An 18664-nucleotide genomic window follows, 5' to 3' on the forward strand; every position below is an offset into this window, starting at 1 on the left:
GCAATAGTCCACGACCTTCAAGTCCAAAAAAAGTGCGTCCATCCTTCACAAATTAAATCCAAATGGCTCCAGGATGATAAACAAAGGTCTTCTGAGGATAATCCGTGCGGTGTTGTTGTAGAAATATCCATATTTAAAATGTTATTAACGTTATTAACTACCTTCCGGTAGCGCCGCCATCTTAGAGTTATCCGCATTCAGGATGAGTGCTTACGCAGCATACAGCGGTTTCTCTGTTGCTGCTCTGTCCCCCCGCCCTCCGAATTTGTCATACGTCACTAAGAAAAGTGCGTACACTACGCTAATACTCTCTCCTGAGTCTAAGATGGCGGCGCTACCCCGTAACATTACATTTAATCAACAGAAAGATCTAAAATATTTTCAAAAATATCTGAAAATGTGTTTGTCTGAAAAACGATGGACATATGCAACTTGGACAGCTTGGGGGTGAGTAAATCATGGGTTTAATATCGTTTTTGGCCGAACTATCCCTTTAAGTGCTATGATTGGGTCCCCAGTCCTTCTATCAACCTAGAAAATGTGAAAAAGATCAACCCAGTAACTTAGTTTTGGTAAATCATTCTCTACAAGCACATGAAATAATAGGTCGTTGAAATTTTGCTCTCCTTATGATGTCATAAGCAGCTCTTATTATAATAATACCACCCCCTAATCTGCACCATATCCAACCACAGCACTGCCCTCCAGTGCAGAGAAAAGCACAACTGAGTTTTAGTTGCAACAAACCACCATCATTGTGATCAGGGTTTGAATTTCATCAGCTCATTTGCATTTTAAAGGACACACCCAAAACGGCACATGTTTGCCCACACCTACAAAGTGGCAATTTTAACATGCTGTAATAAACTATTTATATGGTATCTTGAGCTAAAACTTCACATATGTGCCCCGGGGACACCAAAGATTTATTTGACATCAAAAAAGGTCGTGCCATGGCCCCTTTAATAAGTTCTTACAAAACTAAACAAAAAACGTATTTCCAATAAGTACTTTTCATCGTCCTGTTTTCCAGAAAGTATTATCCACTATTTATTAATTAATCAAAATGTGCAAAACAATTTGATGGTATAGAATAACATTGTGATACTTTGACGTCATTCCAGTGTTACCTTTACTCATAAATGTTCACTTTTGAAAGCAAGTGATTATACAAGAGATACAATACTTCATGTTGGGTCAGTTAGTAGTGAGGTTTTAGTGATTAGTAATTGTTGATTCTTCGAATGTCAACACATTGGTTTCAAACCAAAAAGTAACTTATTCCATAAAATTGCATGTACTGTAATAAAATGCTAACTTAAATTTATTATTCTCATTAAACGGTTCTAGCAACCTGCAGAAAGTGGTTACTGCAATTCTTAATCAATTTATACTGGTTTCTCGGCCAATAAATGGCTTCTCTCCTCATTGGCTGGAAATAGAGTAGATCTTAGCTTTCTTAAACCCCAGCTATCAACTCCTGAGTTTCTCTCTGCTTCATCCAACATGGGGCGTCCAACCGGACGATACTCCTTATATCGCCTGTAAGACAACAAAATAGAAATAAGATACTCAAAAATGTTACTCAAGTGAAAGTACTGAGTGTAAATTGTACTCAATTGAAAGTATCTGGCCAGAATCATACTTGAGTAAAAGTAAAAGTACAACATTAAAATTGTACTTGAGTATTAAAAAACTATAGATTCTTGTTTAAGCTTTTAATCTCTAAAAACATGAAGTGGATGAACCACATACAAGGTTTTATCCTGGTTTACAACTGTTTGTATTTAATTGTATTATTTTATCAAACTATAAGACTACTACCTAATTTCAGTATGCATCATGCTACTCAAAGTTGTAAAACCTCGAATTTAACTTAAGCGAAAGCTGATTTTCAAATTCAAGCTCTATCAAGCTTCTCACAGGCAGGTAATGCAGATAAAGATAAATTAGACCTTGTTCACACTGGATATGCACCAAAATTTTTGGACTGACAATCACATTTAGATTGTACGGCCAAAACCCCCATGAAATCCGTTTTTTTCAGAGGTGGTTGAAACCTTTTCAAATCGCATTTCTGGAAATCTATTTCAGTCTGACCTCCCTGATCGCATTTGTGTAGCTTTTTCGGTTACATCATGCTGTCACGTCACATAAAATGTAAACATGTCAGACGTCCTAATACTTTCTATTTGTCTAATACTTTCTATTTGTAACTTTGCAAAATGTTCTATATGCTTTTTCAAAACCAATAAACACTGAATTACAAGTAAACATGTCAGACGTCAAAGCAGATTGTTGCGACGCCATTGCAACAGAAACAGTGCAGATAATCCGGAAAACGGCAGAATGCTACAGGACGCACTGATCGGATCTGAACAGTTGTGATACACAATATGGACAGCGAGTGTCAAATTGGATATGAACCAAAATCAGATTTGGACTGACAGTCTGAACGAGCTCTTAGTCTTGATAGAGAGGCTGCAAATAGCAGGAAACGTGTCACAGGGGAACACACTTCATCTGTTGTCGGTTTTAAAGAAACAAAAAAATCTTTATCATCAGATGAACTGTTGGCCAATTAGTGTGGTCCAAATGCTCCAGAATGAATAACATTTAAATTAAACTGGCTATCAGCGCAATTCAATTGTTTGGTAAGAGCAAGGGAAAATAGAATAAAGTGATCTCTAAAAAGAAGTACTTTTTGACTGTAAATAAAATTGTAAGGAGTAAAAAGTAAATTTTTTAAATGTAATTAAGTAAAAGTATTGAAGTATTTGACCCCCAAAATAAAGTACTCAAGTAAAAATACTCAAGTACTTTACACCTCTGCATGTTTCTCAATGCAAATTGTGCTTTCAAAATAAATGCTTTGTTTAATGATACTCACCTATGGATCATAATGGCAATAAATGCAAAGATGGAAACCAGCACAGCACTGGAAGACACAACAACCACAGCAACATGGGAGGATGTAGAAAAGCCTTAAGAGAGGGAATGAGGTTTGGGATTAATAATTCAGGGGTTGGTTATAAAACATGTTCTGTTTCAAGGGTGTCGATATTAGTTGGGTCCCAACCGGTTAATTTTGATGATGCAATAAAAATCTATTATTCGTAAAGAACTATAAAAATGTAATCATTTAATATAATCATCAAAAAATAATTAGAGGTGCTAGCCATTTTATAATTATTTTTCAGTAGTATCCCAGTTATTTGACACTTAAATATTCTTAGAATATCTCTTTCAAATTCCACTGCACACAGATTGATAAAAGACTAACTCTTGTCAGGGCTGTTGCCAACGGATACTGAGGTGGTGGTGGCAAGAGCCAAGCCGCCAGGAACTCCCAGCTTGATGTTGACGCAGTACGTGCCCGGCGTTTGAAAGATGCGTGTCAAACTGTTCTTGCAACCTTCACCCGAGGGTGCCGCGTCCTCACATAGGATGTCATTTACCACCTGACAGGTGGAATCGGCCACGACGGTACATGCCACTGAGGGAACACTAAGGAAAGAAGAGATAATGCACAGTGATTTGTGTGACATATGTGCCTTGTTTTTGAGTTTGATACGAAGATCATCTGTGTTGTAAAGGTGAATGCTTTTGACATGCAGCATGGCAGTGATGTGCTGTGCTACATTTCATAGAGTAGCTGCAGAGCTTTTTAACATTTTATGCCTTCTGTGATGCGTAAAGATTAAAAAATCTTTGGTGTCTTTCATCTCTGATCCATTTTTAGCATAAAACATATTGTGAAGTGTGTTTTTTATTATTACCTGCCAGTGCATGTCACCATAAAGTTGACAGAGGTGTTGGTGACTTCATTTAAAATCTTATTGTGTAGCTCATTGTAAAGACCAAGAGGAGGTTCTGTAAGAATGCACAAAAACTTTGCATAGAGGTTTATCATAAAACTGAAAATCTAAGCGTTTTCAAAAGTTCTATCATAGTGTCAGGTAACATTATTAAATCCTTTTTACCAATAATGATGATCTCACTCTCAAAGGAGCCATACATGTAGCGGTAACAGTCTGACTCCAAATGTGTGTGTTTGATCATGAGTTGGGAGATGGGCTGAGTGTGGGCCGAGCCGGTCTGAGTATTGGCCGAGCCGGTCTCGGGTACAGGAGTTGCTGTAGTGCTAGACGTCACATGAGCATCTGTATGAAATGGTTCTGTTGTCGGAACGGCACTTGAGGGACTTTGAGGAGTGGATGTTGGCAAAGGACTGGTTACAACAGGAGCTTGAAGAGAGATCATTTTTAAAAACATAATTATTATAAATTATATTGGCCTTTAGACCTTTTCATTGTGTGTTGTTTGTAACTGTTTGTAATTACTGAAATGTCAATTGTTTCTAGACATTTTCTGATGGTTAAAATACAAAATGACAATCCTTAATTTTGCAATTTGACTTAATAGTTGAAAAACTATTGTGAGAAAAACATCCAGAAAGTTTTGTGGTCCAAAACTCATAAAATACACTGTTTTTTGTTTGTGTCTCACCTTTCGTAGTCTCAATTTTGCTGGTAAATGTATGAGGTACAGGTGACGGTGTAGACATTTCTGTTCATGCAAACAATGGAAGTCATTCAATTTGAATACAGTCACAGTGAATGCATATTGCAGGTTTTTAAACTCTCAGCCAGCCTATACTGTTAGAAAAAATGGTCAAAATATGTACCTGATGTGCCACTGGGGCAGTACCTTTTTTAAAAAGTCCTAATATGTACCATTAGATGCAGATATGTATACATTTGGTACCAATATTTACCTCTGATGTACTCATTTGAACCCCTTTTTAAAAGGGTACCACCTCAGTGACGGTGTATGTTTTAGGTCTATTATAACTTATTATGGGGTGGTTTAGCTTAAGCCAGAATTAGACCTTAGTTTTATTAGGAAATATAACTAGTTTTAACAAACATGCCGTACTAAAAACATTACTTTTTAAAGTTGTTTTCAGTTTTCAGCTCTTACATTTATTTTAGTCCAGGAAACAGAGTTGTAAGTATTTTTACTTTCTACATAAAAGTAAATTTTCAATAATTCATATTTTATTAGTGTTTTTCTTTGGAAAACAAACATTCCAAAACATATTATCATAATTTTTACTCCACTACATTTCATAATTTCAAGTTTTTGGTTTATATTCAATTTTAAGTACATTAAACATCTAGTAATTTTTTTGTACTTTTACTTAAGTAAAAAAAAATTATTTTACTCAAGAAAGTAAAAGTACACAATTTTTATGTAATTAGGCATTAAATAAATTTTAATATGCAATATATAATGAATACACAGTATGATTTTATGCTTTAGAATGTAGTGAAAATTTTTTAGTAAAGAAAAGTAATTTTTTTCCCAAGACAAACACTCTGATAAAAGCATAGATGCTTGGAAAATGTAACTAAAATACTTAAGTATTATACACCTCTGCCAGGAAACCACCCCACAGAGAATAATACTAGATTAGATTTTTAGTTACTGTTATGAATAAAATGTAAAACAATTTGAGTTCTGTATGTGTACATCTGTTCTACATGCCCACCCTGGGTTTCACATTTCAATGTCATTAAGCTCTATGTCAGATTTAGAAAAAAGAAAATTACATTAAACATGTTTGTGTTCATAAGATTACCTGTGGTACGAGCCTGTGGCGTGGGAGTTGGTGGTGGGCAGGAAATGCGGAATGCTGCTTTTACAAGGAGATTGACCGTAAAATTTCCGAGCGTGTTGTACGTATGGGTCGCCACGTTGCTGGGGGTGACCAGCTTGTTGCCATCCTGAAAGTCCCAGATAAAGTCTACTGCATCAGCTGTCTTTAGATACTTACTGGGGTCATGGACCTGCACTTTGAATATCACATCTGAGCCTTTATAAAAGACGTTTTTCTCTTTTATTTTTACTGCTTCTTTCTGGGAAATGTTCACTGAGATGGGAATCTTATCTGTAGGGAAAATGAAACAAAGCAAAATGAAATGATTAAAAACAGCCTTTTTATTTAAGTTACACCGTTTTTACTTCAAGTTTGCATCAAAGTTTGTGAGATGAAAAGAGAAAATAACTGACAGACCTGTTATAAAGTATACAGTATCATCAGTAGAGAGTGGGCTGTACTTCCGGCGTTCACGTTTGCAATACACCAAAACCTCCATCTCACCAGCTCCAATTGTCATGTTAGTGGTGTTTAGAGTTAGATGGGAGGAGGAGCCATCACTTGTCTCAAAATACTGACCTATGACAGTCACCACAGTGTGATTATTTTACAGTAGTATTATTAATCAATAAATAGCAGGAAGAACAAAACGTACCCATGGTGCGCCAAACATACACATAACCTCTACGTCTCCAGTCGCTGGTCTGAGGGAAAGGTTTTCCATCAGGGAAGACATTACACCTTTTCTTATCGGTACACTTCCCAAAGCCGTAGTCATCCAACCATCCAACAGACCCTAAACGTCCCTGTCCACTGGCTGGAAGGATTATACAAGTTTCAAACATAATGTAGGCTACAACATTTCATAAAAATAAGTTTTAATTCATACATTTCAAAGTTCCAAATATTTGGAACCAAAATGTTAATTTAATACTAGTCAAAGTTTACATGCGGCATGTTTCAGGGCCAACAATTACAGCAACCATTTGAGGATAGCAGATAGTAAAGACTCGCTAAAGTGCTTTGAAATGTGTGCAGCTTTGTTTGGTATGTTGACATAATTTTCACTTAAAGAGGATTTTAGGGCGGGGCAAATTGAGTGACTCCTCCTTCTGTTAGAAAATAGCATTTAGTTTAGGCTACCTCACAGCCTGGATTCTGATGAAAGTCTGAGGAGCAGAATTATGTCATAAAAATTGATTATCCGTATTGAAAGATGTAAAAACTCCATTTAGCTTAAATTATGACTGTTTTATGTGGACAACACACATGTATTGAAGCATTTTAAGCACACTGCTTTATATATATCCTTAAGGCTAACATTTTAAAAGACAAAAAAGTGTTGATTTCAAAGGGACTTTAAGAGAGTAGCAGCACCTGAAGTCATATCATCGTCACAGTTTTCATTCAGCAGGTTGACGTCAGCGCCCTCTTTCTGACATGGCGGGAACTCCAGCGCTGCAGTGAATGTGATGCACGAGCCGTTCATTGCGGGGCTGTCGCTCGTCAGGCGCACGCGCGGAGTTTTACCTGTGTGAGAACATTGCTTAGCGTGACCAAATTGAGCCTAAAGTTACGAGTATGTTGATATATTTAACAGGACTGTTACTGTTACCATGTCTGCGGGTCAGCTCTTGTTTAAAAGCAGGATACAGAGATTCGTCCCAAGGCTTGGTGTCTGGTTCCCATCCGGGGATTGGGAATGGTATAAAGGGCTTGTATTTGTTAGGAAACATGTCGCCATAAGCTGGAAAATGACAAGAAAAACACCTGAACTGTTCATCCTCATTTCTGTTACTAAATAATGTAAATAAAAACAAATAAATAATAAAACATACATTTAGGTGGTCTTATTACAGTAAAAATGGTTCTTCTTAAATAACGAAGTTAAATTCCCCAAAGAACCATTCAGTTAAAAATTCTTAAAAGAACCGTTTCTTTAATTCGATCCTCTTAAAAGAATCATTTTTAATTTGTGCAGCAGAAATGTTTATTTGTGTTAAAGGTTCTTTATGAAACCATAAAGCACAACAAAGAAACTTTATTTTTAACAGTGTATAGCTCATATATCTGCCAAATCATGACTTTGAATCTAATAAGAATAATATAATTAGCATACAGTTATAAAAATCATGGAATAATTTAATTTCAGTTCTAGGCAAAGGCTATTAATGTAAAAAATACCAAACAATTGTCGGTTTGGACAAAACTTTCATTTAAGTTGAGGAAATACAATGCGTACTGCGCCCAAAAACTGAAGCGACTGAAAAAGTTGTCAGAGACAATCTAAAACATGTTTATATTAAATGCTTATAAGCACTTTTGCAGTTAATTAAAATGTTAAGTAAAAAAGATTCAATAAACGAGATATTTTCCAACATTCAGTTAATCTGGCTTGTGATGAGCACTTCTTTAGAAACTGAAAAAAAAACACATGTATTTATATCTATAACGAAATAACTTTAAGTAACTTAATATGATGGTGTGCCTGAACGAAAAACTGCCTAACTCGCACCCAATTCGTTTTATCAGACAGCAGCGCACAAATCTATTTAGTCTAACAAATCTAATACAATTTAATAGCCTATATGTTGCATGTATACATTCCTCATATCAAGAGATTTATTAACATTCTTTAGATTGTGTTGTATTTGTCTTTAGAGTTTTTGCCTTGACGGAAACCAGATTTCACACAGTAAAATTTGTTAATAGTTTACCCGTGCAATCAAGTAAAAAGTATTACTAAACTATTATAATAATTTAGTAAATACATATTTACTAAAAATATTAAAAACTAATAAATCACACCGTTTCGTACTTGCCTACTCACTTTTTTTGGTGTTGGTTACAGGAACGAACAATACCCAAATCAGCCCAAATAAAATTTCCAAATGCACCATGTTGACGTTTTTCAATGTATTGCCCCCTATGCCAGTGGCTGCTCTCATACCCAGTCAGCTCTATTCTGCTCTCGTTCAACTTTCGCCTTCGTTCACTTCAGCTTAAATGTAATAAAGCAAGCATGTGATGTTTCTGTAACTGGACGCATCTGATTCTTAATTAGAACTCACGCACGCGGAAGGAGGGCACGCGCGCGTCTCATGCAACCGGATTTATTTCGTAACATGTTTTCCATTTTCCCCTTTTCTTTTGGCTTCATAAACTTTAATGTCTATTGTAATTCATTCGTTCTTGAGAAAAGTTTATCTTGTTACATGTAGCCCCAACCCTGTTTTGTAGGCTAAATAAATCATCATTAATAGCCTAAACACAAACACGTCCTTGTTTGTTTTCTAAATCCTTGTAAACAGTGAGCGATCTTCATTTAGCATAGTTCTTCTTGTTTTAATAATTAAATAATTACTAATTAGTATTATAAATAAAATGCTATTATCATTTGAACTTAATTAAGTATAGGCTGCGTATTGAAATATGAATAATTAAAATAATTTTGTAATTTTTTTTACAAATATTTTTTGTAACTAAATCTAATGAAACGCATTAGCAGTTCTATCTAAGTAAATTTTAGCGAATTAAAATATGCATGGATGTAATCTGAATGTCATATTATCCTATACACTCAAACACTTAAAACATGCGTATTACGTCTTTGCAAATAATCAACTTAAAATCTGAATGTCATGTGTGACCCATGTAGTATTTTTCACAGATCTGCACGGTCTCAGGTGACAGATCCTTAAGAAAGGCTGAAGGACAAAGGCACGAACGATATAAATAGTGCATTCTCCGCAGAATTTATTTTTTAACAATGTTATATATTCAGAAACAACAAAACAAAAATTGGGCATAAAGAATAAAAGACGATAACAATTAGGGGATGTGATAGCCTTATAATTGTAAAACTTATGACTTTATTCATAATAAAGGAATATGTTAAATTTGTTTCATATTTTGTTTCAGATAACGGAAACTGGTATGTTTTTTTTTTGGAAACTGGCATGTTATCACATGCTATGTTGCGTCTTTCACGAGCTGATTTAATTTCGTCAGTTCTTCTCAATCTGTAACGTAATCACAATGTCGTGACTTTCCTCTGACTTTCAAGTGACAAGACTCCTGTCCTAGTTCGTGACAGTGATAATAAAACATCAAGAAACATTTAAAAAAAAAAGGAAATTTAGAAATGTGGTGATTTCATGGCTGTGTTAGACTAATTCAATGTTTACTTTGGCCACCAGAGGCTCTCACTCCTCACAAATAGCCTGCATTAAAGTTCAGTTAAAAAGATTATTATAGTGTTCCATTAAGTTTAACTCTGAAATGCTTGTTAAAAACAAATACCTTTTATTCGTATTTTTTCTTTTTACAAATCTATATGGAAAACTGCGAGTTTTAATACAAGAATAGTTGTATGCTACCAAACGTCTGCGAAGAATTACGTTGTTGAAAAATAACATGATCCATCAAAGAAACTATAATGGATTTAGTGTTGATGTGAAAAGTTGGTTTTGATGGAAACTATATTGGATCTACTGCAATGTGTTGGTTTGGTAGATGGGAACAAGTTTGTGATAGTTTAATGTGGTAAACAGCTGATCATAATGCTATGTTTATAATGCTATTTGTAAAGGAAACCTTTGGAATATTTTTTTAATTTAGCAGAATTAATTTAGCAGTCAATACTCAAATGTATCATTGTAAAACATTTATAATGTATTATCTCATTTCATTTTACTGCTAAAATAAGGAGAAAGTTGTGAATACGTGCTGTTTTTCAAGTGTCCGCTGGGTGGCAATAAAGAGTCTGTTCAGCAACCTATAGCACAGACGAAGAAGAATCGTTAGAGATTCTGCAGAGGTTAGTGATATTTTACGTACACAAAGATAAACAGGCGATGTCAAACAAGCTCGTTAGGTCGTTATGCTTTTTCCAGTTTTTATTATTACTTACAATCAAGACATTTAAAAAAAATCGTATCAGCTGTGTAGTACTACTCATCATCTCATCTGTTCTGCCATGTGTGTCTGAATGTCATTTTATGTAGCTGTCATTCATACTTCTAGTGTTATCATTCCTTTTCTGGTATTTGTTTTTGCTTGTTCATGGTATATACTAAAGTTTCTCTGTCTTATGATATAAACAGGTGTTGGACAGGTGAATCATTCCGTCATATCTGACCATGAGTGTCCCGTGTGTTATAAGAAACTTGGCCAGAAGTTTTGCCGGTGGATCAGTGTTTAGACCCGCAGGATTATTTTTATGTAAAGTCACACGGTGAGTCTCCCTTCTGTAAAACAATTACTATTGTTAACCTTTGTAGTGATCACAAATTTCCTATTCTTTAGTAACAATAGTTTAACCATGGTAATACAAAAGGTAATCGTGTAAAAAAGTGTTTACTATACAATCTATACTATACTATATTATACAACTATACAACCATGTTTTTTTAATTTAAAAATTAGAAAATGTAGACAAAATATGTGGTGTTCTGGGAAATGCTGTATCTATGATAAACAGCTTTTGTATCAAAGTCAGTGTTTAGACCTGTTGTTGTATTGTTTGTGTGTTTTCCTAAACTTTCATGTATTTGATTTAGAAAAATGTCATCCAAGAGACAAACTGACCATCTAGAGAGAACTGCTAATGTTTGCAGACAAATGGTAAATGTTCACCTTTAATGTTCTTTATACATTTTTGATGGCACTAACACGAGACCACCTTTCCCCTTACTGGCTGGCTAGTGTGCTTATAAGAGTAAGCAAACACTGAATCCAAGTGGGTGAAAGTTCAGACACTCATGACGTGGTGTAGGTCAGCCAATATTTCGACATTGCAGTCATTCCAGCTCACGTGATAAAACCACACTTACACCTTAAGATATATGACTAAGTTTGCTGAATGCTCATTTATGGATCTTATCATTTATTATTTGTAAGCAGTATGTTTTAAATGAATACATATTTAATATCAACTTAATACTAAGTTGAATCAAGCAATATATGACAAACAGATTAATAAAAAATGTATGTAGATTGCACTTGTGCAAACATAATGGTGACAGCTATATGCATTCAACAGCCCATTGGCATTGCATTAAGCACTCTGCTGTAAACAATACATCTTAAAAAAATGTAAAAATGTTACTGTACTTAAAGGGACATTCCACTTTTTTTGAAGTGTGCTCGTTTTCCAGCTCCCCTGGAGTTGAACATTTGATTCTTGCCACTTTGGAATTCATTCAGCTGATCTCCTGGTCTGGCGCTGGCACTTTTGGCGTGGCTTGGCACGATCCATTGAATCGTTTAGACCAATAGCATTGCGCTAAAAAATAACCAAAGAGTTTTGATATTTTTCCTATTTAAAACTTGACTCTTCTGTAGTTACATTGTGTACTAAGACCGACAGAAAATTAAAAGTGCGAGGTTTTTTTTAGGCAGATATGGCTAGGAACTATACTCTCAAACTGGCGTAATAATCAGTGACTACTGATGTAACATGACTGCAGCAGGCGTAGTGATATTACGCACTGCCCAAAAATAGTCCTCTTGGTTACTTTCAATAGCAGGGGACTATTTTCGGACAGTGCGTGGTATCACTGCGCCTGCTGCAGCCAGGTTGCAGCTGCAAAGTCTTTGATTGTTGTGAAAGTTTGAGAGTATAGTGCCTAGCTATATCTGCCTAGAAAATGGCAGCTTTTGTTTTCTGTCGGTCTTGGTGCACGATGTAAATACAAAAGAGTCAAGTTTTAAATAGGAAAAATATTGAAACTCTTTGGTTATTTTTTAGCGCAATGCTAATGGTCTAATCAGATTCAATGGATTGTGCTAAGCTATGCTAAAAGTGCTAGCGCCAGACCCGGAGATCGCTGAATGGATTCCAAAACGGTAAGAATCAAATGTTTAACTGTAGGGGTGCTGGAAAATGAGCATATTTTCAAAAAAAAGTGTAATGTCCCTTTAAGTGAATGTGATTTGATGCCCTGTTATTTGTGTGTGTCCAGGAACTTTTCCCCGCACGTGTTTGTGACATTGTGAATGAATCTGATACAGTCAAGAGACTGAAATTGGAGGTACAGCATCCGGATTTCAGCTTCCGTGCTGGACAATGGTAAAAACTGTACCTCAATCAAATATTATTGTTAATATGTAATTAAAATTGACTTTATGTCACTTATATTGCATATTTAGAAAATGTTTATTAGTTACTATGACAGTCTGGCTAAATATCATTATATGGGTCATTCTACAGAAAAGGTGGAATTCGGGTGATGGAAATCTGCTTAAATGAACTTCTTTCAAAATACCCAAAACTTCTATAATAGCATTAATTAACTTGTCAAATATATGAATCCGCAAAACGGGGAGCTTAATCTATGATTAACTTTTAATACATTTTAATGAAGAATCCATGACTTTGAATCTTCAATACCTGACAAAATAAGAATATAATAATAGATAATGAATATGATAAAACTTATAAACTTAAACATTTTTCCATCTTGTTTTGTTTTTATGCTTTTATGTTGGTCAGTTAAAGGAATAGTGCTTAGGAAGTACTCATTAGAGAAGTAACACCAATGATGGTAACAACAACAATTATGGTAACACCAATGATGGTAACACCAATGACAAAAAAAACAAACATTTTAACAAAATGGCTGCCATTAGCCATGTGCTATTTCATCAGAGATGTAAAAATCACATACTTATTCAATGTAATGTATTTTTATGTAAAGATCTTAACACTCCCAGCTATAAAAAGAGGAACACTAATGACATCCAAAAAATCTTATCTCAAAATTCTTAGATATATCATGATATTTTAGACAAATAAGGTAAGACATCTCACAAACCCTTTGCCTTCCTCCACTGCACTTCTTCCACTGACCTCTTGATCCATGAAAAACTTCAAAGAGCTGATGCATTGTTCCAAAATAAAAGTGCTTTGGGAAGGGTAACACCAATGACATAAATTTGTCACATTTGTTGGATTGCAAGTTTGGAGATGCCACATTGTCCCTCCCCAACCTGTGTCTGGGTTAACTTGTCTAAATTAACTTGTGTTTATAAAGTAACCAGTTCTCCCCATAAATATAGCCATAGATGCTGCCGTAAAGAATAAACAAATAAATAATTATTTGTTGGATAAAGACATGCAATTTTGTTAAATATCCAGCAGATGGCGCTTTCATTTCAGACAATTATCACATACAGTTTGAGAACATACCACAAGAATAATCAGAATAAAGCTTACGTCAGCCTATCCTCACACTTTTTCCTCACTTATGCTTGCCTTCGCGATTTGGCTTGTTGCATTTGTTGAGTTTCGCGAGGTGAAGAAGTCAGGTGATGATTTATGCAGATGTATGCGCACAAACTCCTCCAGACCATATGATGTTGTGTATCTGCTGAAAAACACCATGGCCATGAGCCAGAGAGAGTGGGTGTGTATGTGTGCATGGGTTCAGCATATGTGTTTGCTTGCACTGCATACACTTGTGGCATCTTTAAAAATCTGTGTTGGTATTCATTTTGATAAATATTGTTGACCTCAGCAATGTCGAACATATTTTGTGCTTGGTAAGTTACTGTGTGGGAAGAATCTGTTCTTAGTTTGAAATGTAGTTTATGTATTTGTTCTGTTTTTCAAAAGTTAACTTCGATAGTCCTGTATAGTGATATACACTGTACAGTTAAGCAGTGACACATTAGCTGTAGCCACCGATATAAATCTCATTTCGCTTTTACCCGACAGTGACTTACAGTGCATTCAAGCTGTATGTTTTTCTGGGAATCGAATCAATGACTTTCGCGCTTTGTCACTCTTTGTCACAGGGTGGATTTCTTCATCCCAGGTGTGGATACGGTAGGTGGCTTCTCCATATGCTCCAGTCCTGGTCTACTGCAAAGAGAGGGCGTGATTGAGCTGGCTGTCAAATACACACGACACCCTCCAGCAAACTGGATTCATACAAAAGTGAGTGAGTTAAGGTGTACACCATGCTTTTAGACAAATTGATGTCGCTTAAAGCATATCTCTGTTTTTAGTGCTCTGTGGACTCTGAAGTAGCTGTTAGGGTTGGTGGTAATTTCTACTTTGACCCTCGACCCTCTGACCCTGTGCTTGACCTGTTGCTGGTAGCTGGTGGTGTTGGAATCAACCCTCTGTACTCCATCTTGCTGCACACGGCAGATCTGCTCAGGCACTCTTCCGATGGTCGTGGATACACACCGGGACGCACACACCTTTGCTACAGTGCTAAGAATACCAAGGAACTTCTTTTTAAGGTTAGTGCACATTGTGTTTAACATATACAGTAGTGTCTGGTGAGAGATTTGTACTATATTTGCTTTTAACGCACCCCCCTCAGGTTAGATTAAAGCAACACTCTACTTTTTTAAAAAAATATGCTCATTTTCCAGCTCCTCTAGAGTTAAACATTTGATTTTTACCGTTTTGGAATCCATTCAGCTGATCTCCTGGTCGGCGCTAGCACTTTTAGCATAGCTCAGCATAATTCATTAAATCTGATTAGACCATTAGCATCGCACAAAAAAAACCCAAGAGTTTCGATATTTTTCCTATTTAAATGATATTACACAGTGCCTGAAAATTGTCTCCAATAACTTTCAAAAGCGAGGATAATTTTCGGGCAGTGCGTAAAAACATTGCGCCTCCTGCAGCCAGAATGAGAGTATAGTTCCTACCCATATCTGACTAGAAAATTGCAACTTTCAATTTTCTGTCAGTCTTAGTACAGGATGTAACTACAGAAGAGTTAAGTTTTGAATAGGAAAGATATCAAAACTCTTTGGTTATTTTTTAGCACGATGCTAATGGTCAAATTAGATTCAATGAATTATGCTAAGCTATGCTAAAAGTGGTACCGCCAGACCCGGAGATCAGCTGAATGGATTCCAAAACGATACGAATAAAAAGTTTAACTCAAGGGGAGCTTGGAAATTAGCATATTTTCAAAAAAAGTGGAGTTTCCCTTTAAACTTTCAAAATATATAACATGGACAAAGCGAAGGTGCATAGTGCCTCAGTGGAACCGGTACCCTGGTTCGAGATTTGGCTAAATCAGGTGGCCTTTTTTGTGTGGAGTTTGCATGTTCTCAAAGGCAAACTACAGTATATTTGGGAATATGGGTTTTATTTAAATGTACAAAAAATGCATAAAGCTCACAGGTAATAAAGCATACATGTGCTACAGTTTTTTCTGTTATTAAAATTATAATATTTTGTAGTCAATGTCTTGTGCTATGTCTTCATAAACGTTTCAAATGTGTTATATTCCAAACACACTTCTTCAGTCCCTCCAGAAAAACATGATTATGCAATCGCATGATTCAACGTGTAATCAGCCAAAGTCCGCATATTTATGCGGGGGCCGCATTTTTCAAATACGCTGACTTTCACAGCATAAGTTGCAGATTTCTGTGCGCAAAATATGCAGGGCTTACATGATTTCATAATCCCGGCATTTTTGTAGCAAAAATCACATATATCTTAGCAGAAAGTTGAAAAATTTTGCATTTACTTCACACAAGCGCAGCCATGTCCCCTTGTTGCTATGGGAACGTTATGAAGTGACGTGATTTTGCGACATGAACATCATTCAAAAGCATTCAAAACAGTTTGCAATTTTTGCAAGTCCCCGCAATTTTTACAAGTCCCCGCAATTTTTGCATAAATATCCCACATATTCCATCGCATTTAAAAAACGTGCCGCAAGATCAAGGATTTTTGCCTGCAACAATCACAAAAAAAAGTTTTTCTGGAAGGACTGACTAATGCAACATGATTACAACATTTTTAAAGCATTTTTTATACAATATTTGATAATAAATAGCGAAGATGTCAATTGTTCAAAGCTGGACATTACCTTAAAAAAAATCAAACCCATAACCTTGATTATGCTAGCTACAGGAAGTTTAACTTGGATGTCTGTTCTCTTCAGAACACCATTATTGACGTCTGTCGTGAGCTCCCTGAGAAAGTCTCCTGCAATTTTCATATTACCCAGCAGAGCTCTGATATAGAGCAAGAAATTCAGCCTTATGCCATCAGTGAGTTGTAAAGTTTAAATTTTTTTCTGTGTACATACATTTTTTTTAATACTTTTTGCATTTGAGTGAGATAACATTTTTTATATTCTTGTCCGACCCGCACCAGGTGAAAGGATATCAGAAGATGTACTAAAGCATCACGTAGACCCAGAGCGTACGCTGTGTTATCTTTGCGGTCCTCCTCCTATGATAGAGAAAGTGAGCTCAGACCTGCAGAGGATCGGTCTATCGGAGGACAAAATCCTTTTTGAGAAATGGTGGTAGCATTTTATTGCCACAAACTCGGATGGATGGCTGCATTTGTGTTCGTGCATTATAGAAACGGACTGTAATGGTAATGGACCAGTAATGCATTTGAGTTAAATGCACAACAAACATTTTGTCTGCACTCTCCTGGACTTTATTACTATTGGAATACACTCTGCTGATTACCATATCATCCACATTTAAGCAACAAAGCAATTCTCTAGACTCATTCCTGAATGATCATGGGCTGTACTGTATATTTAAACTTTGTGTTGTGAGGTTACAGAGTCCTCCAAACTTGAACTATTTCAGTTTTACCTCATTTTAAAAAATGGACTCGACAAATTGACCGTAACCACTGCTGAAATGCTCTACATTACAGCTGGTTAACTGTCTAGTCGGGGTATTGCACACATAGATTGCACTAGGGTTTTTTAGATCTATGTACAATTATGTAGTTTGCAATAAAATTTTAATATACATATTTATTCATAAAGTTTTAGTATTTAAAATTTGTACTTGTAGTGACATAATTTCACCCATTTACACTGTAAAAAAAGATTTGTTGGTTTAACTTAAAAATTAAGTTATCTGGTTGCTTAAAGGGACACTCCACTTTTTTTGAGAATATGTTCATTTTCCAGCTCCCCTAGAGTTAAACATTTGATTCTTACCGTTTTGGAATCCATTCAGCTGATCTCCGGGTCTGGCGGTACCACTTTTGGCATGGCTTGGCACGGTCCATTGAATCTGATTGGACCATTGGCATTGCGCTTAATAATAAGGGTTTCGGTATTTTTCCTATTTAAACCTTGACTCCTCTGTAGTTACATATAGCAGATATAGCAGGGAACTATGCTCTCATTCCGGCGTGGTGTTTAGGGACTTTGCTGCCGTGGCATGGCTGCGGGGGGCGCAGTGATGTTGCGCAGTGCCCGAAAATAGTCCCCTTAGTAACTTTCAATAGCAGGGGACTATTTTCGGCTGCTGCGTGGTGTCGTTGCGCCACCTGCAGCCATGTTGCGGCAGCGGAGTCCTTGATTATTGCACCAGAATGAGAGTATAGCTCCTAGCCATATCTGCCTAAAAAACGCAACTTTTAATTTTCCATCGCTCTTAGTACACGATGTAACTACAGAGGAGTCAAGTTTTAAATAGGAAAAATATCAAAACTCTTTGGTTATTTTTGAGCGTGATGCTAATGGTCTAATCAGATTCAATGGATTGTGCTAAGCTATGCTAGAAGTGATACAGTCAGCACCAGAAATATAACTAATATTTTTAGGTTGAATCAACACAATTTTGAGGCTGGCAGGTAACTTACTTTTTAAAGTTGAACTAACAATGTTTTACAGTGTAGGTGCATTTAACAGAACTGAAAACTTCATCAGTTGCTTTTATTTGGAAACTCGTTGCTTATTTTTATTTACACCACTGTTTACTGTTTCACAAAGTTCCTTTACAAAGTTGGATTTTAATTACTGCTGTTTTTACTATGCATACAAACTTGTAATAAAGAAAAGCTCATGGATATTGCTGGTTTTGGATTTGCTAAAACAAAACACACCATGAATGATAATTAAGTATCAAAATAAGTTAACATCACAAACAAACAAACGTACAAGTTGTCTCTGAACAAAATGGCTAGTGTTCGGTGCATTTTAAGCATTTTTGAATATTATCTCATACTACACATCTCTTATGCTACGCACACACAAA

The 18664-nt window shown here is 35.9% G+C and overlaps 2 protein-coding genes across 6 annotated transcripts; one reads left to right on the forward strand and one right to left on the reverse strand.

Moving 5' to 3' along the window:
- Positions 1-948: 948 nt before the first annotated feature.
- Positions 949-8693, reverse strand: gpnmb (glycoprotein (transmembrane) nmb). The gene is made up of 12 exons (XM_055220646.2): positions 8493-8693; positions 7278-7409; positions 7040-7192; positions 6318-6479; positions 6080-6241; positions 5645-5953; positions 4510-4569; positions 3984-4247; positions 3780-3873; positions 3284-3507; positions 2891-2984; positions 949-1542 (listed from the first exon to the last, which is right to left on the reverse strand). The coding sequence occupies exons 1-12, from the start codon at positions 8608-8610 to the stop codon at positions 1389-1391; spliced, it is 1926 nt and encodes a 641-aa protein (XP_055076621.2). The 5' UTR covers positions 8611-8693; the 3' UTR covers positions 949-1388.
- A 1671-nt stretch (positions 8694-10364) lies between these two features.
- oxnad1 (oxidoreductase NAD-binding domain containing 1) lies at positions 10365-18478 on the forward strand. 5 transcript variants are annotated; one of them, XM_055220456.2, is made up of 8 exons: positions 10365-10481; positions 10768-10898; positions 11224-11287; positions 12628-12734; positions 14462-14603; positions 14675-14914; positions 16591-16699; positions 16806-18478. In XM_055220456.2, exons 2-8 carry the CDS (start codon positions 10804-10806, stop codon positions 16961-16963), a joined length of 915 nt encoding a protein of 304 aa, XP_055076431.2. In that variant the 5' UTR covers positions 10365-10481; positions 10768-10803; the 3' UTR covers positions 16964-18478. The 5 variants fall into 5 exon arrangements, with proteins under 5 accessions (XP_055076431.2, XP_073714510.1, XP_055076433.2 ...); XM_073858409.1 differs by having other exon boundaries at positions 10426-10484; positions 10766-10898; XM_055220458.2 differs by lacking the exon at positions 10365-10481 and adding an exon at positions 10485-10538.
- Positions 18479-18664: the final 186 nt, after the last annotated feature.

The sequence above is a fragment of the Misgurnus anguillicaudatus genome, chromosome 20 (genome assembly GCF_027580225.2).
Source record: "Misgurnus anguillicaudatus chromosome 20, ASM2758022v2, whole genome shotgun sequence".
Taxonomy (NCBI): Eukaryota; Metazoa; Chordata; class Actinopteri; order Cypriniformes; family Cobitidae; genus Misgurnus; species Misgurnus anguillicaudatus.